General features: G+C 45.6%; 1 protein-coding gene and 1 pseudogene across 1 annotated transcript; both read left to right on the plus strand.

The window, feature by feature from the left end:
- The first annotated feature begins 434 nt into the window (after positions 1 to 434).
- Positions 435 to 4,196, plus strand: GPR132 (G protein-coupled receptor 132). Its single transcript, XM_039712843.1, has 2 exons — positions 435 to 488; positions 2,798 to 4,196. The coding sequence occupies exons 1-2, from the start codon at positions 435 to 437 to the stop codon at positions 3,929 to 3,931; spliced, it is 1,188 nt and encodes a 395-aa protein (XP_039568777.1). The 3' UTR covers positions 3,932 to 4,196.
- A 3,069-nt stretch (positions 4,197 to 7,265) lies between these two features.
- Positions 7,266 to 20,644, plus strand: LOC120503871 (annotated as a pseudogene).
- The last annotated feature ends 1,598 nt before the right edge of the window (positions 20,645 to 22,242 follow it).

Genomic DNA, 22,242 nt, shown 5'->3' on the forward strand with positions numbered 1-22,242 from the left:
TAATAGAAAATGGTGCGTAGTTTTTTTTCACTGGTGTAATTATTACTGGATTTCATTTGAATTAATACTTGAGATGCAGATTAGCCTCGACATCCCAGAGGAAGACAAAACTGGGAATCATCTGGGCTGAGCCAAGCATCAAACTATTAAACTCTAAAGGTCTGAGCAGATAGGAATGTCTTTCAACTGAAGAGGGCTGTAGAGGCACAGAGAAGTTGACTTTAGTCACAGGGTGGAAGATGTTCCTTCCTTCCTGTACTAACACAAGGTGTGACACCCCTTAAGGGCGTGTCAACACAAGAGAAAATGTCACCAGGAGAAATGTCATAAATTTTCTGCTGAGTGCTGCTTTGTGGTCTTCAGTTTGAGGGGGAAACCTCTCTGCAGGCCTGGAGAACTGAGTGGAGGCAAGTGAAGCTCTGAACTGGAGGTGGATGCAGTGGCCAGTGGAAGACTCTTCCCTGGACAGGGCTGAGAGCCTGGAGAAGGTGAGGAGTGCAGCAAATGGGTGGCCTCCTCTCCTCCTTCCTTGTATTGGGCTGGGATTTAGAGCACTCCTCCTCCAAAGCTCCAAAGCTTCAGGACAGTCCTTCAGCACCTGATTTTCTTTTCAAGTGTAGGTCCATGCCCATGGCTGCACTTTGTCAGCTGAGGCATCGTGCTTGGCACTGACAGCCATTTACACGTGAAGGTCTCTTCGGCCCAGCCCCAGCCCTGTGGCTTAGTCCATATGCCAAACACCAAGGAAAAATGCCTGCTCTGGGCAGGTAGCTTAGAAAGTCACAGGCATCTCCTTCCTGAGGCTCCCTCATGGGTGCTGAACATGGGAAGGAGACTTGGAGCAAAAGTGAGAGGGGAGGAGGCAAGACAAACAAACAAACAAGCCATGTGTCCCCAGAACTCTTCCATTGTTTGCTGCCCTGCACCATCACTGACTGCACTGGGGGAAGCCCTACAGAAAGGAGAATATTCAGATAAGCACAGGATCAGGAGAAGTGAGCAAAGCCAGGAGAAGGGAAGAAGAGAGCACCCTCAACCAGCCCTGAAGGTGTTTTTATGGAGGTGTGTGGGGTAGACAAGCTGATGAGTAACTGAAGTGGTGTGTGACTTGTGCCCTGTCCCTGCCCTGGATGTCACCATCTGCCTCACTTTGAGCTGTATTCACCTGTTGTGCTTTACCACAGAAAGGGAGGTCTCCAAGATTCTCTGTGCTGTGCAGGTGTACAGCAGCTCTGTGGTGTACAGGTGTCTGTGCTGTGCAGGTGTGTACAGCAGCTCTGTGCATTGCAGGTGTGTACAGCAGCTCTGTGCTGTGCAGGTGTACAGCAGCTCTGTGGTGTGCAGGTGTACAGCAGCTCTCACACCACCAGGCGTGCTTTGAGTTGAGGACAAGCTCTGTATGTCAGTTCACAGACGAGGCCTGGGCAGAGAACCACTGATGATCCCTAGATCAGGCACCTTTTTTTATCCCCTCTACACAGCAGTTTGGTAGGTGGCCCAAAAGAGACCCTTTCTCCTCCACCAAATGTGGCAGATGCTTAGAGGCAGCAAAAACCACATCACCACCAGCCCTTATTGCAACCACCGTGTTCATAAGTTAACACTAGCTCAACCTTCTTCCAATATCCAACCTAAACCTCCTCTGACACCACTTCAGGCTGTTCCCTCAGGTCCTGTCGCTGGTCTGAGTACTGTGCCACCTTCTCCACACAACAGTGAGGATTTTTCTCCAGTCATTGTGAAGATGGGACAATAATGAACTCAGCCTTTTTTTCAAATATGTCTAAGCTGATCTACAACTTCATACTCATCTGCCTTATTTCTGTAGACTGATCCCCATGTGAGATTTTGGGTGCAGGTGATACTGTGCTTTGAGTTGAGGACAAGCTCTGTATGTCAGTTCACAGACGAGGCCTGGGCAGAGAACCACTGATGATCCCTAGATCAGGCACCTTTTTTTATCCCCTCTACACAGCAGTTTGGTAGGTGGCCCAAAAGAGACCCTTTCTCCTCCACCAAATGTGGCAGATGCTTAGAGGCAGCAAAAACCACATCACCACCAGCCCTTATTGCAACCACCGTGTTCATAAGTTAACACCAGCTCTACCTTCTTCCAATATCCGACCTAAACCTCCCCTGACACCACTTCAGGCTGCTCCCGCAGGTCCTGTCGCTGGTCTGAGTACTGTGCCACCTTCTCCACACAACAGTGGGGATTTTTCTCCAGTCATTGTGAAGATGGGACAATAATGAACTCAGCCTTTTTTTCAAATATGTCTAAGCTGATCTACAACTTCATACTCATCTGCCTTATTTCTGTAGACTGATCCTCATGTGAGATTTTGGGTGCAAGTGATACTTGGCATGAGGAATGATGGCAGTTTTAGCATTTACAGTATGATTTTAAAATGGGAACTGACAAAAAGGAGATGGATGATTTTATGTCCAGGGGCAAAAATTACGATCCCCCTTGAGAGAGCTTCCACATAGCCACCAAAATCCAGTCCAACTCTCAGAGGTGGAGGAATGTGACCCTCTCTTTCTCAGTTCATGTCTGAGGAGGAACCTTTCAAACATCCTCCATCCCACTTGCTCCACTGACATGTCATGTTGGCACCTATGGGACCATAACCCTTACTGACATATTTTTAAATGATGCAATGCTAACTTTCCACCAAACATCCTCCATCCCACTTGCTCCACTGACATGTCATGTTGGCACCTATGGGACTATAACCCTTACTGACATTTTTAAGTGATGCAATGCTAACCTTCCACTTTGTCTTCTGATTCTCAGGAAATATCAGCTGGAAAAAGAATAATGGAACGCTGTCTACATGAAAATTGTAACTCCACTTGCCCAGAAATTCCTTATCAAGAGAGTCAGACACTTCTGGTTGTTGTTTACAGCATCGTTTCTACTATAGGTCTTCCAGCAAATTGCTTAACTTCTGTGCTTACATATGTACAAATCCGAAGGCAAAAAGTAGTTGCCATCTACATTTTCAGTTTATCATTGTGTGACCTGATGTATTTAAGTACCCTGCCTTTGTGGATTATCTATGTGCAAAACGGGCACAAGTGGACCTTGGGTGACACTGCTTGCAGGGTAACAGGATTCATCTTTTTCTGCAATATCTATATCAGCATTCTGCTTTTGTGCTGCATCTCTGTGGATCGTTACATGGCAGTGGTGCATCCTCTGAAATCAAGGGGGAGAAGAGAACAGACAATAGCCACCATAATAGTCTGTCTTCTCTTTGTTCTGGTTGCAGGAATCCACACTCCAGTATTTTTTATGGAAGATAAGCAAAACTGTACAGAGTTGAAAACCTGCTTTGAGACAGTTCCCCTTGACAAAGTATTGGCTTATTTCAGTTTTGCTAGATTCCTGTTTGGATTTTTCATACCCTTCCTAATCCTGTGTTTCACAAACTACAAAATTTTCCAAGCTATAAAAAGAAGCAGCAGCTTGACTTGTCGCGAGAAAGCCAAAGTGAAGCATGTGGCTATTGCCATTATTGTTATTTTCTTGATGTGCTTTGCTCCATACCATGTGGTTCTCTTAATAAGAGCCATACACTTTCTGGTTCATCCGGACTGCCCATGTCCATTTGAAAATAAGATATATTCAGTTTTTACAGTGTTTCTGTGTTTAGGCACTGCAAACAGTGTTGCTGATCCAATCATCTACGTTCTGGTCAGTGAAAACGTCAGAGAAGACTGTTATAGGTACCTGAGAAGATGGAGATGGAGATGGAACTCATCCAAGCTAAATTCATCCACCGATCACAATACTGACAACATAAAATTGGAAACGCTAAAAGAATCAGAGGAAGGGGGCCAAAGAAAAGAAAACAAAGAAATAACAGATTCACCTGACATTCAGGAGGCCTGTACCAGTGGCAGAGACCAGGAAAGTGGCACTTAGCTGGTAGCTGCTGGAACAAATAAGAAGTTCCCAATGCCAGCTTCAGGACAGGAGTTTTTAAGTGCTGACATCATCTTGCACATCCTGCATGGGCCATTAACTCCTTTTGAGGACACTATTGGAGCAGTAATTCACATTTCTGCTTGTCTCCTACAATTAACTTTGCCCACCAGTACCACTGATGAACATACTGCTTTGCTAAGGATATGTGAAATAAATGAAGTAATTTACTTTGACTCAAATTGGGATCTTAAACATTTTTATTTTTGGACTGACTCTTTCTGTCATATGAAATAAAACCTGTTTTATCTTCTGAGCAAAAATTTAAAAAAGCATTGTAGAGGAGGACAATATACTGTTCTTAATGTTGAAATTTTTGCTTCTTGAGAAGGTACATGTTCCAGTTCTCATACGTGAGCTCTGCTGTTAATGTTTGTGGTTAACCAGTGGAAAATATTAAAAATGAGTAAATATCTACTCTAGTATGTAACTTCAGATTCACCACACATTCCAGGAGAAATAGATGGCAAAAAAAATGCCTGATAACACAGACCAACAGTATTGCTGCTGCATTAGTCAAGATCCCGCACTGCCCTGAAATTCTTAAAATGTACAATTCTAATGCTTGATAGTTTACAATGAGTAATTTTTATTTGTTTTGCAGTCAGACCCAGAATGTACTGAAATATACAGAAAATGTATACATTTCCAAGTGGAGTCAGGGACTGCTTTTATGCCATCTCCAAACATTCATTGAACTTGTGATTCGTTTCTGACTAAGCTAACCATTCCCTTTTGTTATTGATCCCACTTTTACTGTGTAGGAGTCTGTAGAAGCTATGAGTAGGATCACAGATGGTATGGAAGGTTGGTAGTCTGGAGAGCACAGTCCTTCCTCCCCACAGCTGGGAACTCCCTCAAACATTGTGAGAGATGGTCTGAAGTTCCCCTCGTCTGCCTCAAGACCATCCCAGGGACATCAGGACCCTCAGGACCCTGATGGGAATTCTGGCCTGCCTGAGGTGAATGAACCAAAATTCTGAGGCCCCTGAGCAGAGTTCTGGCTTGCCAAGTGATTGTTCACAGCTGCGTCTACAGGTGCTGCTTCTAGCAGGGGGCAACGTGCCCTATACAGCGTGCCCTATACAATGTGCCCTATACAACGTGCCCTATACACTTGCACCTGCTTCGCAAAAACAGACCAGGAATTTTCTCACCTCTTGGCCAGGTGAACTTGCTGGGGCAACTTTGGTAGCTCCCCCATGGAAAATCCTTATCTGCTCCACTGCCACCATGCCAGATGGAGATTGAAGCCCCCTCCCAAGCACTGAGACTGAGACCCCTATAATTCTGATACAGGGGGGGGTGCTGGCCTGACTAAAGCAAGATGCCTGCTAAGTGTTGCCTGCAGGTGTGTTCACTGGACCTAGACTGGTTTCCCACAGAAACCAGTCCTGAAACAATGGGTCCTGCTCACTGCTGATACTGACTTATCCTGCTGAGAACATGGACTGTCTGTACCCATCTTCAATACCTTTTTCCCCCTCAGCGATTTCAATAGACTTATTCTTTATTGTATCTGTTCCCCCTTAGCAATTTCAAGATGTGTTCCCTCCCCTCAGCAATGTACTGTAATAGAACCCTGAGATAACCAGGACTTTGAGATCTCCCTGACGTGACTAGGAGAACTCCATCGACTGGATCATAAGAACTTCAGCTCTCTACATTTGGTAGCTATACCCTCTCTCTTTATCCCTCTCTTTCTCTATTTTTTTCCTTTTTCCTAATTCCATTTGTTGTTGTCATTCAATAAAAGGTGCATTTATTTTGATTGATATTGCAATCCCCTGTTGGTTTTTTTTGCACTCTGAGAGCAGCCAATGAACCATCATGACCCCTGTTTGTATGAGCGGTTTGTGACAGACATGCTGGGGCAAATTCCACTGTTGCTGCTACCACCACTTCTATTATAATAACTTGTTGGCAGTAGTTCCTTGTGCCTTCAAACACAAATTTAAAAAATAAGATTTATACAAATCTAGCAATGTTTATCTAAACAACTTCTTCATATTTTTATGTGATTCAACAGACAGATCAGGAACCAGCTTGAGTATGAGTTTGTGGAGTGTTTCACAGCATCATTCCATTTAATCTGTGGAGTTGTATTTCTGTGACATGTTGAAATTGTTATTGACTTTGACATTTCTGCATTGAATTAATATTAACAAATCTTAATATAAATACAATACTTATTATCTTAAAATTGCCATAGATATTTCTGTGCTTTATTCTTATATATTCTTATACTTTTGTAAAGAACCATTATGCCAAAATTATATATCCTCCATTTATTATATTTATTACATATTTCATTTTTTTAATTGTTTAATGACTCCTCTGGTATTTATATGTGAAATGTTTTTGTCCTCAAAAGTAGTCCACATAATACTAAATTGTTTCTTGGAAGAACGTGATTGTTTCTTGGAAGAACATGGAATTCTGTTGCGGTGCTAATTAAAAAATTCAGGATTTTTATTTTTATATGCATCTCAGAGATCAAATTCTCTAAGGTATCATGGAGAGACCTGCAAGGTGCTGACTATCTGTAACTTTCAACTGCTAAAGAATTCTGCAGCAGCAGTAGCAGAACATGGCTGCTGAGAGCCCCTGCCAGCCAGAGCACTGGTGACTCATCTCTGAAGATGCACATGCAAACTGCCCTGACCTCAGGATTTTCATAGTCTGAAATCAAACCTTATTGAATAATAGCAGTGAATTTAGAAGAAACTAGAGGTACAGGCTTCTGAACTGATTGACACGGATGCAAGCTAGCTATTGACCTAGAAGAATTTAAACATCTCTGATGATTTTCCTGTGATAAAATGTGAGTGTTGAGGGGGGGGATTGTCCTGCTCTACATTGAGCTGGTGCTGCCTCACCTCAAATCAAGTGTGCAGGTTTAGGAGCCACCATATAAAAATGACATTAAGCTATTAGAGAACAACCAAAAAAGGGCCATGAGGATGGTGAAAGCTCTGGAGGGGAGGATATGAGGAGTGTCTGAGGTCACTTGGTCTTTTCAGCTTGGAGACTGAGGGGAGACCTCATCATGGTTTACAGCTTCCTCATGGTGGGAACCAAGGGAGCAGACACTGGTCTCTTCTCTGGTGACAGGGACGGGACCTGAGGGATGTCCTGAAGCTGAGTCAGAGGAGACTTAGGTCAGATGTTAGAAAAAGGTTCTTCACCCAGAGGGTGGGTGGGCACTGGAACAGGCACCCCAGGGAAGTGGTCACAACACCAACCCTGAGAGAGTTCAAGAAGCATTTGGACAATGCTCTCAGGTACGTGATGTCTTGAGGCTGAAGTCACTCAGTTTGTTCATCTGGAGGAAGCTGAGGCCAGACCTCACTGGAGGCTGCAGCTCCACCCGAGGGGCAGCTCTGCTCTCTGCTCTCTGTGACCAGGGACAGGTGCCGAGGGAACGGCTGGAGCTGTGGCCAAGGACAGAGCAGATGTTAGAAAAAGGTTCTTCACCCAGAGGGTGGGTGGGCACTGGAACAGGCACCCCAGGGAAGTGGTCACAACACCAACCCTGAGAGAATTCAAGAAGCATTTGGACAACGCTCTCAGGTATGTGATGTGATTCTCAGGTGCCCTGCACAGAGTCAGGAGTTGGACTTGATGACCCTTGTAGATCTCTTCCAACTCAGGATATTCTACAATTCTATGAACCAACACTGGAACCCAGTGCCATAGATTAAAGGGACAGGGATTAAAAGGGTCTGCTGCAACAGCTGCAGTTCTTCTGCCTTAGTGAAGCTGCATGCTGTTCTAAATTACTGTGTCATTCTGTATCTTCTCTTACGACAATCCTTGGAGTTTCTCTGTTCAGACACACTCTAGATTAAAGGGACAGGGATTAAAAGGGTCTGCTGCAACAGCTGCAGTTCTTCTGCCTTAGTGAAGCTGCATGCTGCTGTAAATTACTATGTCATTCTGTATCTTCTCTTAATGACAATCCTTGGAGTTTCTTTGTTCAGACACACTCTGAAACAAAAGATTTAGAAGTGACAAAGATTTGTGCAGCCTGATCTAACTTAAAAATTTACCTAGATAATCTCCAGAGGTGCTTTTCAAGATAAAATATTCTGTGAGAGATTACTGAAGGAGTTAGGGGCCTGGTACCAAGCAATGTATCCACACGGGAAAACTGCAAATGCTGACTTCTTTGGATAAACAGAAAAGCAGCTTTATGGCTGAGTGAGGACATCAAGAAACATTCCATGTTGTTAAAATATCCCATCAGATAAAGTGACTGTTTCGTGTCTGGTAATTCAAGCACACAATCTATTTTTTGTCAGACAGTATCTGACTGTGCCACTCAGGCAAAGGAAAGGTCTCAGCACTGGCACAAGTGTGAGACACACACAGCAAAGGGCACTTCTCCATTCAGAGCAGATCTGAGGGGTGGACTGATTGTGTGGGTCTTTCCACCCTTTTCTCCTGCAGAGACACCACCAGTGAGCCCACAGGGAGTGCTTCATGCTTCATGTGAAGAAAGGTTCACCTGCTACATCGAATGTGCAGTTCTCAACACAGCCATCTGGATCTGTACCCATATGGATCTGGCTCCCAAATTCTCCAACTCAGTCCAAGCTATGAGATGAGTTAGAGAGAGCACAGAACCAAACCAAGGCTGTGCCTCCCAATTTGGTCTTTAGATGGCCAGGTCTCCACACATAAGGTGCACAGCAGGTAAGCTCTGGGATTAGAAAATTTCACTCTTTTATACTCAGCATTTACTTAGGTATAACTTCCATCATTTGACTAAAAGAAGAGTGGGCTACAGTATAAATAAAACATTATTTTATTTTTAAATGTGTCTCAGACACTTATAATGTACATGGGAGATAAGCTCATTGCTTATTATTTTAAGTATGACTATAAAACACAAAGCAAATAATTTCTGGCTATGAACTAGAGCTGGCCAGACTAGTTTTTGCAGACAATATATGTGATTTGATTGCTTATTCATCAATTTTAAGTTACATCTGAAGACTGCAATTTTTTTAAGTAAATGTTTAGGGTAACTCACTTATAAAACTTTATTCCTGACTAAGAAATGTTTTCATGTTCTGTATTAAATTTTGCCTCAGGAGGATTGCTAAAATTTTTCGACAAAGCTGGCAAAACCCCACAGGAATGAGCTCAGACTGTCCATGTGTGATAAGTTTCTACTGCAGTTGGTCACCTTGTGACTGTACATGTACAGACATGTCAAATTTCTGCTGGGTAGTGAGTTATGAAATGTAACTCAGAACCAGGCTTTCAGAAATATTCACAACTTAATGGCTTCTCTTAGTGAGCTTATTCTACAGCTCACACTGTGGGACTGGTCTTCTAGGAAACTTCCTCTGCACAGTGAAATGATGCCGAAGTTCCCAGACAGTGTGGAATGCCTGTCTTATTTTCAAACCAGCACAAACGAACAGCAGCAAATAAGAGTGGGGGGACTGCAACAAAGAGATGCAATAATTTTTTTACCTCTGGCATGCAGGGAAGCATCCCCAGAGCTGGATCTCCCAGCATGTCTTCTGCAGCCGGTTCTAGAGGATGTGATACCAGTCCTCTCCATCCCTTCAGAGCCTGCTGCAAGTGGGGGTTTGCATGGCATTACTCTCCCTCCTTCCCTGCAAGATGAACCTCTGCACAGGAGAGGGCGCTTCTGCTTGCAGCAGGGATGCAGCACGGCCTCAAAGTGACAAGAATGTGAAGCACAAAAAGAGAAATGTTATCCCAAACTGGACTAATACTAACACCTTGGTATATAGCTGCTAGCAGCTGCCATCATGAGCTATTGGTAAGAAAGGGTAGGGCTCTGAAATCATTATGTCCAATCTGTAATTCACATCGCTGATAACTCCCAGGACTTTCTTACTCTATCCTGTAAGAAATGCTCAGAGGCAATGAAGTAAAATCCAGCCTTTCAGACAGAAACTCTGCTGAAGACATATGATAAGATGTGGTAAAAATTTACAAAACATCACATGAATATTGTCTACAAGAGCAACCTCTCACTGCACCATGAAAGGATCCATCCTGTTTGGTAATCTCTGTTGGTGACAGGGCCTGTGCATTTCAGCCCATGATCACAGAGCATCCCTCTATGTTCAAAGGTCTGTCTTGAAATATTTTCTTGAGGGCGATGAAGAATGAAAGACAAGAGAGATACTGTGGGGAAAGGGTGCTGTATGATATACAAAGTCCTTAAAAACCTTGTAAACCTTAAGTCACAGATGTTCTGAACAAATATGCAAATATCCATGTTCAGAAAGCTACTAAGAAATGCAGCAGCCTGTATCACAGTTCCCCATCTGTAAAATGTGACATTTCTTCCCTTGAGCATTGTCTGGCTCCTCAGTTTATAAAAGTCCTCCTTGCAGGAGATACTAGAAAGCATGAGCAGGTGTGTCTATGCATATTCAGAGCTTATTGCAATGGAGCAGAGAACAGCGTGCAGGCAAATAGGAGGTATTAAAGCACAAATTCTAATTAGTCAGCACTTTCAGGGTCAGATTCAAAGTACTTTATTTGCTTCTATTTATGCTGGGGCATCAGAGAAAAAACCACGCAGACTTTCATTTTAACTTTGTGTCTCCTTCTGGTAACATGGGCCTTAGACCCTTGGGGATTTTCCTGGGATTTTCCTCGCCGTGATATTCTGGTGTTTGGAGGTGTCTTGTTGTTTTCAGAGGATAAGAGTGATTCTGATCCGCCGAGTTGATTTCCAGACTGGAAACACTCAGGGCCAGCCAAGCACTCACAAGGCTCACACAACCTGCCTAGGTACAGGACTGAAGACACCAGTGGCACTATTGCAGTGCTGTACACAGGAGGCCACCAGCAACAATCTCTAAAATCCCTAGTTCTTGAAGATCTATCCATGTGGACTCTGCCTCTCAAGCTCTTCCTTATCTGACACCACTTTCACGAGTTCGGAAGCATTCTTAGCAACAGTTTTCTGGGATGAAGTCTCTGACAGTGTGAGTCTGATACACTTGAGACAACAGCACTATTACTTATCAGTTTGATTAACTGGGGACAGGGGAATGTTGTCTGTCTTAAATATAGTGAAGAAGATGAGGCTCACACTACCCACTACAGTAGTTTTCATTCTAGTATGTTTGACATTTATAGGTGGTGAGGCAGTGTGTGTGATACAGAACATTTGATAAGGTATAAAAAAAACCCTGTAATTTTCCAGGTAGCTGCATGTATGGTTTCTAACTGTCTCTAATTCTTTTGTTCAAATCCTTGCTAAAATAAGGCTCTCAGTGGAAGGGTGCATCACTGCATTGCTGACAGGTACAGCTGTGCCCCAAAGATGACAAATGCACAAGTTTCACATTAAACTCAGGACTGGATGGAGTGGTATGGAAAAGGGAAGAAAAAAAGTACATTCATTAAACAGCAAGGGAACTCAAGGAGTATCACCAAATCCTACTATTTTGACTTGTGGGAATGGCCCACAAGATTCTAGACAGGCCAAGAACAAATCTGAAGTTTCAGCAGAAACAAGAAGAGGACAAATGAGGATCTTCCTCTGTACGCCTTGGTGTGAAGCAGATACAGGCAGACTCTAAAGTCAGAAAAGTTTGATGGGAAACTAAAGGTCAGAGGGTGATTTCAGCTTACACAAAATCAGAACTCAAAGGTGTGTGTGATTTTCTAATTCAGCACAGGGCTTCCCTAAAGAGGCCGAGTGGACACTTCTTGATTTCTTAAAGGATGAGTCATTGCCTTTTCTGACCAGAAATATTCCCCTCTCATGAGAGTGGGGAAGCTGGAAATTATACTAAATGTTTCTCTTTTTGTCATCCTAGCATTCAGTTTCAGATACTAGAACAAGTTCTTAGTCAAATTCCAAAATAGGAAAATAACACTGTACAAGAAATCCCAGAATGAAATTAAACCAAAGCCATGAAAATAGCCATCCTTCTCCTCCCTTAAGGCTGTGGAAAATTAAATGTGAGTCTGAACTTTTTTTGCTGGACCATAGTTTCAGATCATGATTTTAACTCCCCAGAAATTTGAGAATTTGGGGAGTTTTTCACTTAGAAATGTAGTTTGGGCATAATCTTCCATTAGATAGGGCAATATTAATGTATAACCCTGACTTGTCCATCCTTCAGTACCACATCTAGTTGAATAGCATGAAGAAAAGTTTTTATGAAAGCAACATATCATTGAAATATTCCACATATCAGTCAGCTATGAGTTGTGACTCTACTGCCTCTATTTTGAACCACGTAGAATTTTCACCTGAGAAATAACACCGAGAGGTTAATTCACCCTTTTCTATACTTCCAGCTTTTGCTTAGGATAAATTTCTTTGTGCTTTCCAGTGTAATTCAAGCTCTGACCTCTTTTAAATCAGAATGTAATGTTTTTCCAGTAGCTCAATGTAGTCACAAGAGGGCACCAGACTCTACCCTATTTCTCCTGCTGAGAGTGGTGGATTTCACAGTGAAAGAAAAAAAACATTAGTACCTCTTATATCCCTGAAGTTCACATCCCGTAAACATAATTAGTAAGACTTTGTGCTGCTCCTAGGTAGAACAGTCTGTACAGAGGAATGTGTTTGTGTGCTTATCCTTACCATACAAATAGCTGTTGAGCCAGACACAAGATCAGGCTACAATATTTATCCAAATATGGCAGAAACACAACCTTTTTCAAGGATAGCTACAAACATGCTGAGAAACAAGAAGAAAAAGAAAAAGAAAAAAAAAGAAAAAAAAAAACAGAAACGAAGAACAGAACAAAACCCATCAAAAACAGAGAAATCACAGGGAGAAAGAGACAATTCCCTTGCATTAAAATTTTAAGAAACGGGACTTGCCAGGATCTGTCCATGATTCCCTGGAGAGGATGTAAGTGGCAGGAGGCAGGCAGACCATCTAAGGCGTTCAGCTGAGCCCCATGCAGTATCTAAACACCCAGGAAATTCTGAACAATTCTTTGATGAGCCCCACTTTGCCTCTCTGCCTCGGCAAACCTCTCTCCACATCATCCTGCACCACTGCTCACAGCAGCTCCTGCGACTTTATCCAAGTCTGCTGGCATTTGGTGCTACTTGTAAGTAACGCAAATTAAAGATTTATTATTCCATTAATACGAGACGTTGAAATGACTGCTGGGAAACCACTGGCTACTGGCAGACCACCAGGAGACAGGAGTTAACATTCCTTTACTGCTACAAAAGTCAAGGCTGTCATTCCCATCGAGGTGCAGGACCAGAGCAGAGAACAAGACCAGCTCACAGCCTGTTATCTCTTTTCATAGTCATGCTTCTAACTGGGTTAACCCTTTAAACACAAGGCACACGTGTTAGCAATTATTCTCTTAAGAAAAAAACCCCACATTTTTAATATGCTTTTTCATGCCTTAGTTTACCTACTTCTTATCCACACTTTTCGATACTCTTATTAAATTGTAATTGTTTTGTTCCTACTATAATTTATATTTTTACAAACTATGGAATTCTGCTAAGCCACCAGCAAAACAACATCAGCAATAATTCGTGACTACAGTACATTTTCTTTTTAACCTATTGATCCATCAGACTCTCAAAAAAAAAAATTTTGGAAACAATCCAAACACTCCAATAAGCCATCACAGTGGCTTTCTACTCTTCAAGGCTCATAGAGGGTCCTTTTAATTTGCAGATAAAGCATTCATTTCAATGACAAGCATATTTCTTCTTACTGATGCTTAATTTTATCCTCCTTGTTATTTATGACGGGTCTAAAGAAAATCACATTTCTGCTTTGGAAAATGTAAAACAACTAATGCTGTCAACAGCTTGTTACTGAAGTCTCAACCACCAGAATTATTATTGCATATGAAAATCAGTGGTTTTATTTTTTTACTTTTCCCCCATAGATTTCATGGTCCAAATGCTTACCAACTTTAAGGTAAGCTTAAAAATAAATAACTACACCACATATTCCTAAAAGTTTTGTTAGTTCTAACGGTGCTTTTGAATTATGACTCTCAGGTCTGCCATGACTGCAGAAATTAGTTTCCCACTGATATTGTAATTTTCAAGGACACGGCTTGTAGGAACAGCACGGTGCCTCCTGAAAGGCTGGTTTCAACAGCAAAACACTGTAATATCAAAAGATGCAGAACAGTAAAGGTGCAAGCTCAAATCTGGACCAAAAGATTTGAAAGCCACACTCTAATGTATGTTCAAAAATATATGAAAAAAGGAATTATTCATTAACTTCTTCAGCCTGCAGCCATTCCAGGCTATTTTGTTCTTACAGTATCTGCTGTTTCAAAGGAAGGTAGAGTTGATGGGGGAGAAAAGATCTTCACATGACCAGCACAAACACATTCAGAAACAGACTAGCTCCCGAGATGAAAACACTGTTCTTAGCTGGCTGAAAAGAAAGGAATACCTTGTGTACTGACAGGCTGCACATGGTTTTTCAGCCTGTGGGTGCTATTTAATAGTAGATGCTTAGTTGCTATAGCAACTGTCATAGCCTATGGTATTTATGCTTAGATACAGAACACATATTTTAAGCAGCACCAGATAACATGGCACTCAAGTATCCAAAATGTACGTTTAAAAAATCCCTATTAAGGAGTAGGTGTGTCCTTCTAGTTATTAAAATTCCTTTCTAAGGCAGCACTTTCGCAACAACAAAACAATCTTGTCCCTCACAAACATAAACCTGAACTATCACAATGAGGTACCTTAAAATAAAACCCTAAACAACATTCAGCACTTCAAAATCCATCTTTGCTGACTGCTGCTGCAACATTTGGAGACTTTTGCTGTTTGGTCCAGTGCATGGTGCTTTGTCACTAGAGGTTCCTATTGTTATTAACTCGGTATCATCTGGGCTTTGTTCCTCCCTGCCAATGTCCACTGCCATACATTTTTCACCTGCCATGGAGAGCACCTTCTCTGAATTGGCTGGCAACTGTAGATCTTGCTTAAAACACTGCTTTTTACTTTTATTTTGTCACATCATCCTGGCTGAACAGATGAAACAAATACTGTAATGAGGGCACTATTTCTTTCAGTGCCTTTCCACTGTAAGAGGAAACTCATGGTCACTGATTTCAACAGTGAGGGCCTGTGAGGGGTCTTTAACTCCAACCAAACCACTTCAGCCAGGCAGGCTAAGAGAGTGAGTGGACTTCTGCAAACCTAACTGCTTTCCTGTGTCCTGTTTTCACTCTATTTCCTGCAATCAAAACATACTAATACCCCTCTTTAGCAATTTATCATTGGTTCCATAAAGCTACTAGCTGGCTTGGGTAAAAACAGCAGGGCTGCTTTTAGCTCACGGAGTATCTCAGTCGGTACAAGTCCTTACAAAGAACTCATTTCTTGGCTCATGTCACTCCTAATCCCCATGGCCTCCCAGTAGATGGATCAGATACTCACAGCCATAAAACCCAAGCCCTGAGGCTGGTGGCCTGAGGCAGACAGATTTGTGCCTAGGAACAGAATGCTTTGCCATTGTTGTGCTGACAGCCACACGCCCCTCCCATCACCTGCCTACTGCCACTGTTCAGTTTTTCAACCCCCAGCTGAGCCAACAGTGCCATATTCAGACATGTTATTAGCTGCTGCGTGGATTAGCTGGGGTGATGAGTGCTCTGACTGTGCTATTTTCATTTTGTAAGCCACTAACATTTGATGCCAGCATCATTATCATCCAACATCAAGCTACAGTTAGCCTGCACATGTTCACTCACTTACTACAAGCCTTTTGGGCTGTTTTACAGGCACCAGTTGCCCACTGCTCTTTGTTTAATCCCTCCTACAGGTAGAAGTAACATCCAGGCTCAGAGCAGTGAAGGAAAGCCCTCAGGAAGGCTGAGAACTTCCAGCCACCTTTGGTGATCCACACATGAACACACCACAACGACCCAAAAACTTTCTCTCACATTCAGTGCACTGTGACTGCAGACTGAACGCAGTGAAGTTGGATCCTGTACCTGGCTTATGGGGCCCAGCTGAGCTGCTACTACAGGCTTGTTTCTTGAGGAACAGGCACATTTAATTACTCCTTAGCTGTTTTTCCATCTGCCTCTGGATTTTTTAGGGGAGCTCTGCTGCAGGAATGTGCTTGTCTGCAGAAACACTCAGGACTGATTCATAATGCTCCCTATCTCAGAAGTAATCAGAATGTGCCAGGTTGGGCTTAAAGGAAACTATGTGTACGAAGAGTGGGCCTCCTGCCCTACTCTAGAGCGAAATTAAAAAGACAAACATATCTTAAATGCTTTAATCAAACAGTAATTATGAGAGAAACAATACAGACTCAGAACAAGTCCACGTTGTCTTTAGCAGGCAGAGGCAAGCAAGCTCTGTCCCCGTTCTGAACCAGTGGGATCACAGCCAAAAATACTCTTCCAAACCACAGGCAGTTGTGCTGGTAATGCAGAGAGCTTGAGCTAACACACCTTGTCTCTCAAAGAGTCGCCAGCCAGAGCACTGCACTGCACTGGCGACAGCTCACAGCTTCCAGTTCAGGGCTGAGTCATGTCTGGTTTTGTTGGGTTTGGGGGTTTTTTTGTATTTTAAAAGGGTAGTGTCAGCCCTGCTCCTGGACACTGCGTTTCTGTTAATTTCTGCGGTTTTATAAACATTATCCAGCTCTAAACAGCCTTCCAGTCACAGCCAATGTGTGGAAGACTGGCCAGCTCAGCAGGGGGCTGAGCAGCTTTGAGCAAGGAGCAGCAAAGCTCCCGAGGCATCAAGCACAGCCCAGCACAGGCTTGCTCCAGACGGGAAGGAAGGGGGCTGGGCGGGAGGGAGCAGTGGCTGCCTTCCAACGCCCATGGCACGCAGGTCACACCAGGCGGTACCAGCCACCGCCGCAGGAAGAGGCAGGCAGGGCTCCGGGCAGAGCAGGGCTCCAGAGCAGCCAGGGCTCCAGAGCAGGCAGGGCTCTCGGCAGAGCAGGGCTCTCGGCAGAGCAGCCAGGGCTCTCGGCAGAGCAGCCAGGGCTCTCGGTAGAGCAGCCAGGGCTCTCGGCAGAGCAGCCAGGGCTCTCGGCAGAGCAGGGCTCCAGAGCAGCCAGGGCTCTCGGCAGAGCAGCCAGGGCTCCGGGCAGAGCAGGCGGGCTGCGGAGAGCCGGAGCTGGCTGCCGGCTCAGCTCCCGCAGCCGCGGATGCCCCGCTTGGGGAGGCGGCACGGCTGGAGCACAGTCAGCTCTCAGGGATTGAAGCCAAGCCCGTCCTTCCACCGAGCACGAGGCTTCCGCTGCCCAGCCAAGGGAAGGGAGCTCAAGGCAGCAGCCCCGCTCCACCCGGCCCTCCTGCTCTGAGGCTGGGGCTGCCGCTCCAATCACTGCCTCCATGTGCTAGGAATGGATCTACACCTCGGACCTGCTTGGGGAGATCAAGGCAATGCCTACTCTGTTACACCAGCCCTGTGTGCTCCTGTTTCAGACAAAGAGAGCATCCCATTCCTATTTTATACAGGCTGCCAGTGCTTTTAAATCCCTTCAGAACTTCCACTCGCTCTGGAGATCATGCTGCACGTCAGTGGTGACCCGGCTTCCCAGGAGAGACCTGCTGAGCTGATTTGCACCATTTTCCCTGTCACCCATGTTCCTCAGCAGGCAGGCTGCTCTGCAGTGTCTTACTAGGTGCAATGCCTTCCAGTCGTCTAGGAGTTTTGGGTATATGCTCTTGTGAGAAATGGATTTGTAAAGAATTCTTAAAACCTGATAGAAAGTTCACACAAACGTATACATTTGTAGGTAAACACTGAGATAAGGTGTGTTGATTTAGGAAGGCTATAGAATAGAGATTATATTGTTGAGAGAGATTGAATTACAAACAAGTTTCAACAAGTTTTAAAATAGGGTCCTGTAAAAAGACTAGATATTTTAAAGAATTAGAACTGTGAAAGAAGTATTGTAGTAGGACTGTGTGGGGAAAAAATATAAGTGATTGGTGTTAGAAGTAATAGTAGCTCTCCTGACAATCCTGGCCAGTGATTCCCTCACTTTTTTCCTTTTCTTTGTATGCAGTTACTTTCTTCATTTCCATTTCCCCTGTCAGGTAGTTTTGCAGACATCTCTTTCCAGCTCTCTAGTAAATACTTCAGGCTGCATTGTTTCGCAAAGATCTGTCCAGATTTTCCATTTTGATTTTTCAAGTTTTGTTTCTCACACATGTGAGATGTGAGAGTTGCTTTCTGCTGAGAATAATCAAATGAGGAGACATCACTAGTTTATCAGATTTTTAACGAAGATGGAATCTTTCACAATTTTTCTTTCACTGGTTTAGTCAGAAACTTAGATGATGTAGTTCTTAAGCCATAAGACATCCTCCAGTTTCACTGGAGAAGTTATTGGGGGGAAAGAAAACATTAAAAAATGTTGTGGTCAGCTCACTGTAGCTACACAGAAAAAAAAAAAAAGAAGAAAAAAGGATAATGAGAGGGGACTTAAGTACCTTACTCTATAGAGATGATGCTGTCACTAGAAAGAGCAATGCAAATGAACTCTCCGAGCAGTGATCCTTCAGGGAACAGCCCCCACACTGCCTCGAAAGGGGCCTCCACGGAAGCTCAAAGGTTCTTGCAGGATTTGTTGTGGGAATACCTATTTGAATTCCTGCTGAGCAGGGGCTGCCGGGGGGCGTGGGAGGAGGGTCAGGCCCTGCTGCTGCCAGCTGTGGGAGGCGGCAGAGCCTGCATCTCTCTGCTCCAGGAGTATGCTGAGTGTCTGGAGTGATGGCTGCTGGAGTGATTAAGGCACCATCGTGACAAGCCAGGCACCCTGCTGCTGCCAGCTGTGGGAGGCGGCAGAGCCTGCATCTCTCTGCTCCAGGAGTATGCTGAGTGTCTGAGTGATGGCTGCTGGAGTGACTAAGGCACCATCGTGACAAACCAGGCACTGCTTTAGGAAAGACTGTCCCCAACAGGAGTGTACTTCTTCCAGATATTTTTCACACTGAGCATCTTTTGTTTCACAAGCGATTTAGAGATTACCAGGATTACATCTTGGTTGACTGCATGTTGGGGATTACACTGTTTACTTATAAAAATGTTAGAAATTAATTGTCTAGGGTTAAGTTTAATTGTAACTTGCTGAGAGTCTAGCATGAATGGGTCCTACTCAAAATTTGGTGTCATGGAACTTTAAGTGAACTTTGTCAGCATGGAGAGCTAAGCAGGGGAGTAAACAGAGAAAGACTGGGTATCTCCAGATAAGAGTTGAGATCCTGAAGGGCCCCAGGATGCAAGATAACAACAATTAATGGCCTGCCCACATAGACATGGAAAAAGAATTCCATGAGGTGTTAGAAGACTCCAGACCATAAACCACCATTGGGCTCAGGAAGATCAGGTGCGCAGACTGTAGGGATATAAAGGCCCAGGGATTTCCTTGGGATTCCTCTCTGGAGGCACCACCTCAAGCTGAAAGAAACTGACTCTTGCTCAGAACCTAAGGTCCAAACTCTTCCTTAACATTGCAAAACTTTGGGGGGGTGACACAATTCACAGCTGAGTACCTGGACAAAGCCTTTGCACGATGTGGACAGCAGGAAACCTGGCATAAAATGTGTCTGAGGTTCTTGTTGGGGTGGCTGATACAGAGTACTCAACGCTGAAAGCAAAAACTCCTTGAAGCTTAAGGGACACCAGACACCAGTGTGGGAGCTGTGGGTTGTGTGTGATGAGTCAGGAGAGTTTTACCAAACAGCACAAGCTGTAGAGCATGTCAGGCTCTTCTACCAGTGCATCTGCAGGACTGGGACAGGGGGAAGAAGGAGGATAACTTGGATTACTTTGTGTGATGTGTTGAGCCTTGACTGAGGCTGCATGCTGACATCTGAGAACAGGGTGTGATTCTGGGCTTGTAGCTGATTGTGGTGAAGACCTAGAAGTATAGTTCCACTGTAATCCACTGACAGCTGTAAATGCCAGTTATGAAGCAGACACAGTCATCATCTGTCCTGGTCACTGTGTTCTAGAGGGCCTGTTCTGCAGTGCTGATTCAGCTGAACTCAAAGGCTGTGCCTTTTATGTTGTGGTAAAACAAACAAAAGAAAGGAGACATCTTTCTTGACTGTACAGAATCCTATATAAGGACCTCCAGTTTGAAGTGAGTGCCACATGAAGTTGTGAAGGGGATTTTAAATGTCCATCACAGGAAAAGCACCCTGGAGAATTTTGTGTTACAACATGAAACCAGAGGCATAACAGTGCAGACATCAGCTGAGCTATTAATGAAAAACTCAGATCTGTGTGATGCCAAGGGTGCTGGTGTGGAAATAGATCCAGGTAGTGCATGCACTCTGTTGAGCAATGGTATGTACAGCTGCAAGGAGAGAATACTTAGAGACAACTTCTTAGATGAGTATTATGACATTCCCAAGGTAACCATGGTCAATAATGCGAGACATAATAATAAAGGATATTGAGTGGTCCTGGTCAGATCAATGGTAGTCTCTGACATAAAGGATGCTTCAAGCAGCCAGAACAAACGGGAAAACAGCTCACCCAGTCAGGGGATGGCCAACCTGTGCAGAGGCTTCAGGCATGAACAATTACCTGAGTGCACAGCTTCGGGAGAGAGCTGACATTTCTGAGCAAACTGAAAGCAACCACAAAATTGCCCAAATAAACTTGGGGCTACTTCTACAAAGAGCCAGATGAAGTGACAAGAGATGACAGAATCTTGTCCCAAAAGCAGATCTCGTTTTGCTATGGAAATGTTATTTCCTTCTGCTTTACCGTGTAACGCTACAGCTCTGCTGTTTCCCAGCCTTTCCTACCCAACCTCAGCCGCAAGCCTCGCCGATCCTCCGGCTGCCTATCCCACCCTTTCTCCAGCTCCTTCCCCTCCCCGTGCCGCCGCGCCCGGGGGCGGGAGGCGGCAGCCGCCTCTGCGGCGCTCGGGCAGCCCGGGCCGGCCGCCCCTCCTTCCCCCGGGCTGCTCCGGAGCAGCCGGCACCGAGCTGCTCGGCCGGGAGAGCGAGCGAGAGACGTGCGGCGGCCTAAGTGGTTGCAGATGTGCAGCTGCACCGGGCTGGGGTCACCGCGGCAAGGTCTGGGGAGGGGGTTTGGCTCAGCAGGGCGGCGGCAGCTTAGGACACAGTCAGGTTGGAAAAGATTTCTGAGATCCAGTCCTGTCAAACAGGACCTGGTCAACTAGACCACGGCACTAAGTGCCACGTCCAGTCTTCCTTCAACATCTCCAGGGATGGCGACTCCACCACCTCCCTGGGCAGCCCATTCCAGTGCCTAACCACCTTTTCTGTGAGGAAATTCTTCCTAATGTTCAGCCTAAATTCCCTACAGAACAGCTTAAGGCTATATTCTTATTCGTTCCCTGGGAGCAGAGCCGGACCCCCGCCTGGCTGCACCCTCCTGTCAGAAAATCGAAGAGTGATAAGGTCCCCCGAGTCTCCTCGAGGCTAAACACTCATAAGCTGCCTCAGCTGTTTCTCATAAAACTGGTGCTCCAGGCCCTTCAGCTCTGGTCACACTCCAGCCACCTAAACAGCCGTCCCAGACTGAGGGGCCCAGAACCGGGCACAGCACTCCAGGTGTGCCCAGGACAGGGGGACGATCACTTCCCCGGTCCTGCTGGCCACACTGTTCCTGACAGAGGCCAGAATGCCGCTGGTTTTCTCGCCCACCGGGGCAGTCGCTGCCGACTCGTGCTCAGACAGCCGCGCCCTGCGGGTGTGAGGCACCACCCCCGCCCCCAGCGGGTTCCCGGCTCCGGCTGCGAGACCCGGGGCTGGGCGGCCGGGCCCGAACAGGAAATGCCACAGGCCTTGCTAATGGAGTGCTGAGGCCTCCTGTCACCCCGTGGGGCGCAGCTCCGGGGCTCGCCGGCCCTGAGGGAAGTGGCGCCTGACGGCGGGGAGTGCCCGGAGCGGGGCGGCCAACGCTCCCTCTCCCCTCCCCCGCCAGGGCTCGCCGCGGGCTGCAGCGCGGCCAGGTCTGAACCTGTTCCCGCCGGAGCCCGTGGCCGGGAGCCCAGACGTACCGCGGGGCCTTGGCTGCGATTTGAAATCGGGGCGGCCCCGCCTCGCCCCCGCCTCCGCCTCCCTCAGCCTCTCACGGCCGAGGGGCAGGGCCCGGCTGCCATGGCAACCCCACAGCCTTCGGGGGCGGAGCCCGAGGGCGGGACAGGCGGGTGCTGTCGCCAATCGCAGCGGCGAGTGGCGCCTGGCGGCAGCCAATAGCAGCCGCCGCCGCTCCCTGGTGGGCGCGGTCTCCGGGGCAGGCCCGCCCCCGGCGGACGCGG

This window comes from Passer montanus, unplaced genomic scaffold (genome assembly GCF_014805655.1).
Source record: "Passer montanus isolate IOZ18808 unplaced genomic scaffold, ASM1480565v1 scaffold27, whole genome shotgun sequence".
Classification (NCBI taxonomy): domain Eukaryota; kingdom Metazoa; phylum Chordata; class Aves; order Passeriformes; family Passeridae; genus Passer; species Passer montanus.

Excerpts from the sequence above, each read along its gene's own strand:
- GPR132 (XM_039712843.1), top strand. The coding sequence starts at position 435 with ATGCAGTGGCCAGTGGAAGACTCTTCCCTGGACAGGGCTGAGAGCCTG. Across the intron at positions 489-2,797 it reads GGGCTGAGAGCCTGGAGAAG|GAAATATCAGCTGGAAAAAG; the intron begins GTGAGGAGTGCA and ends TCTGATTCTCAG.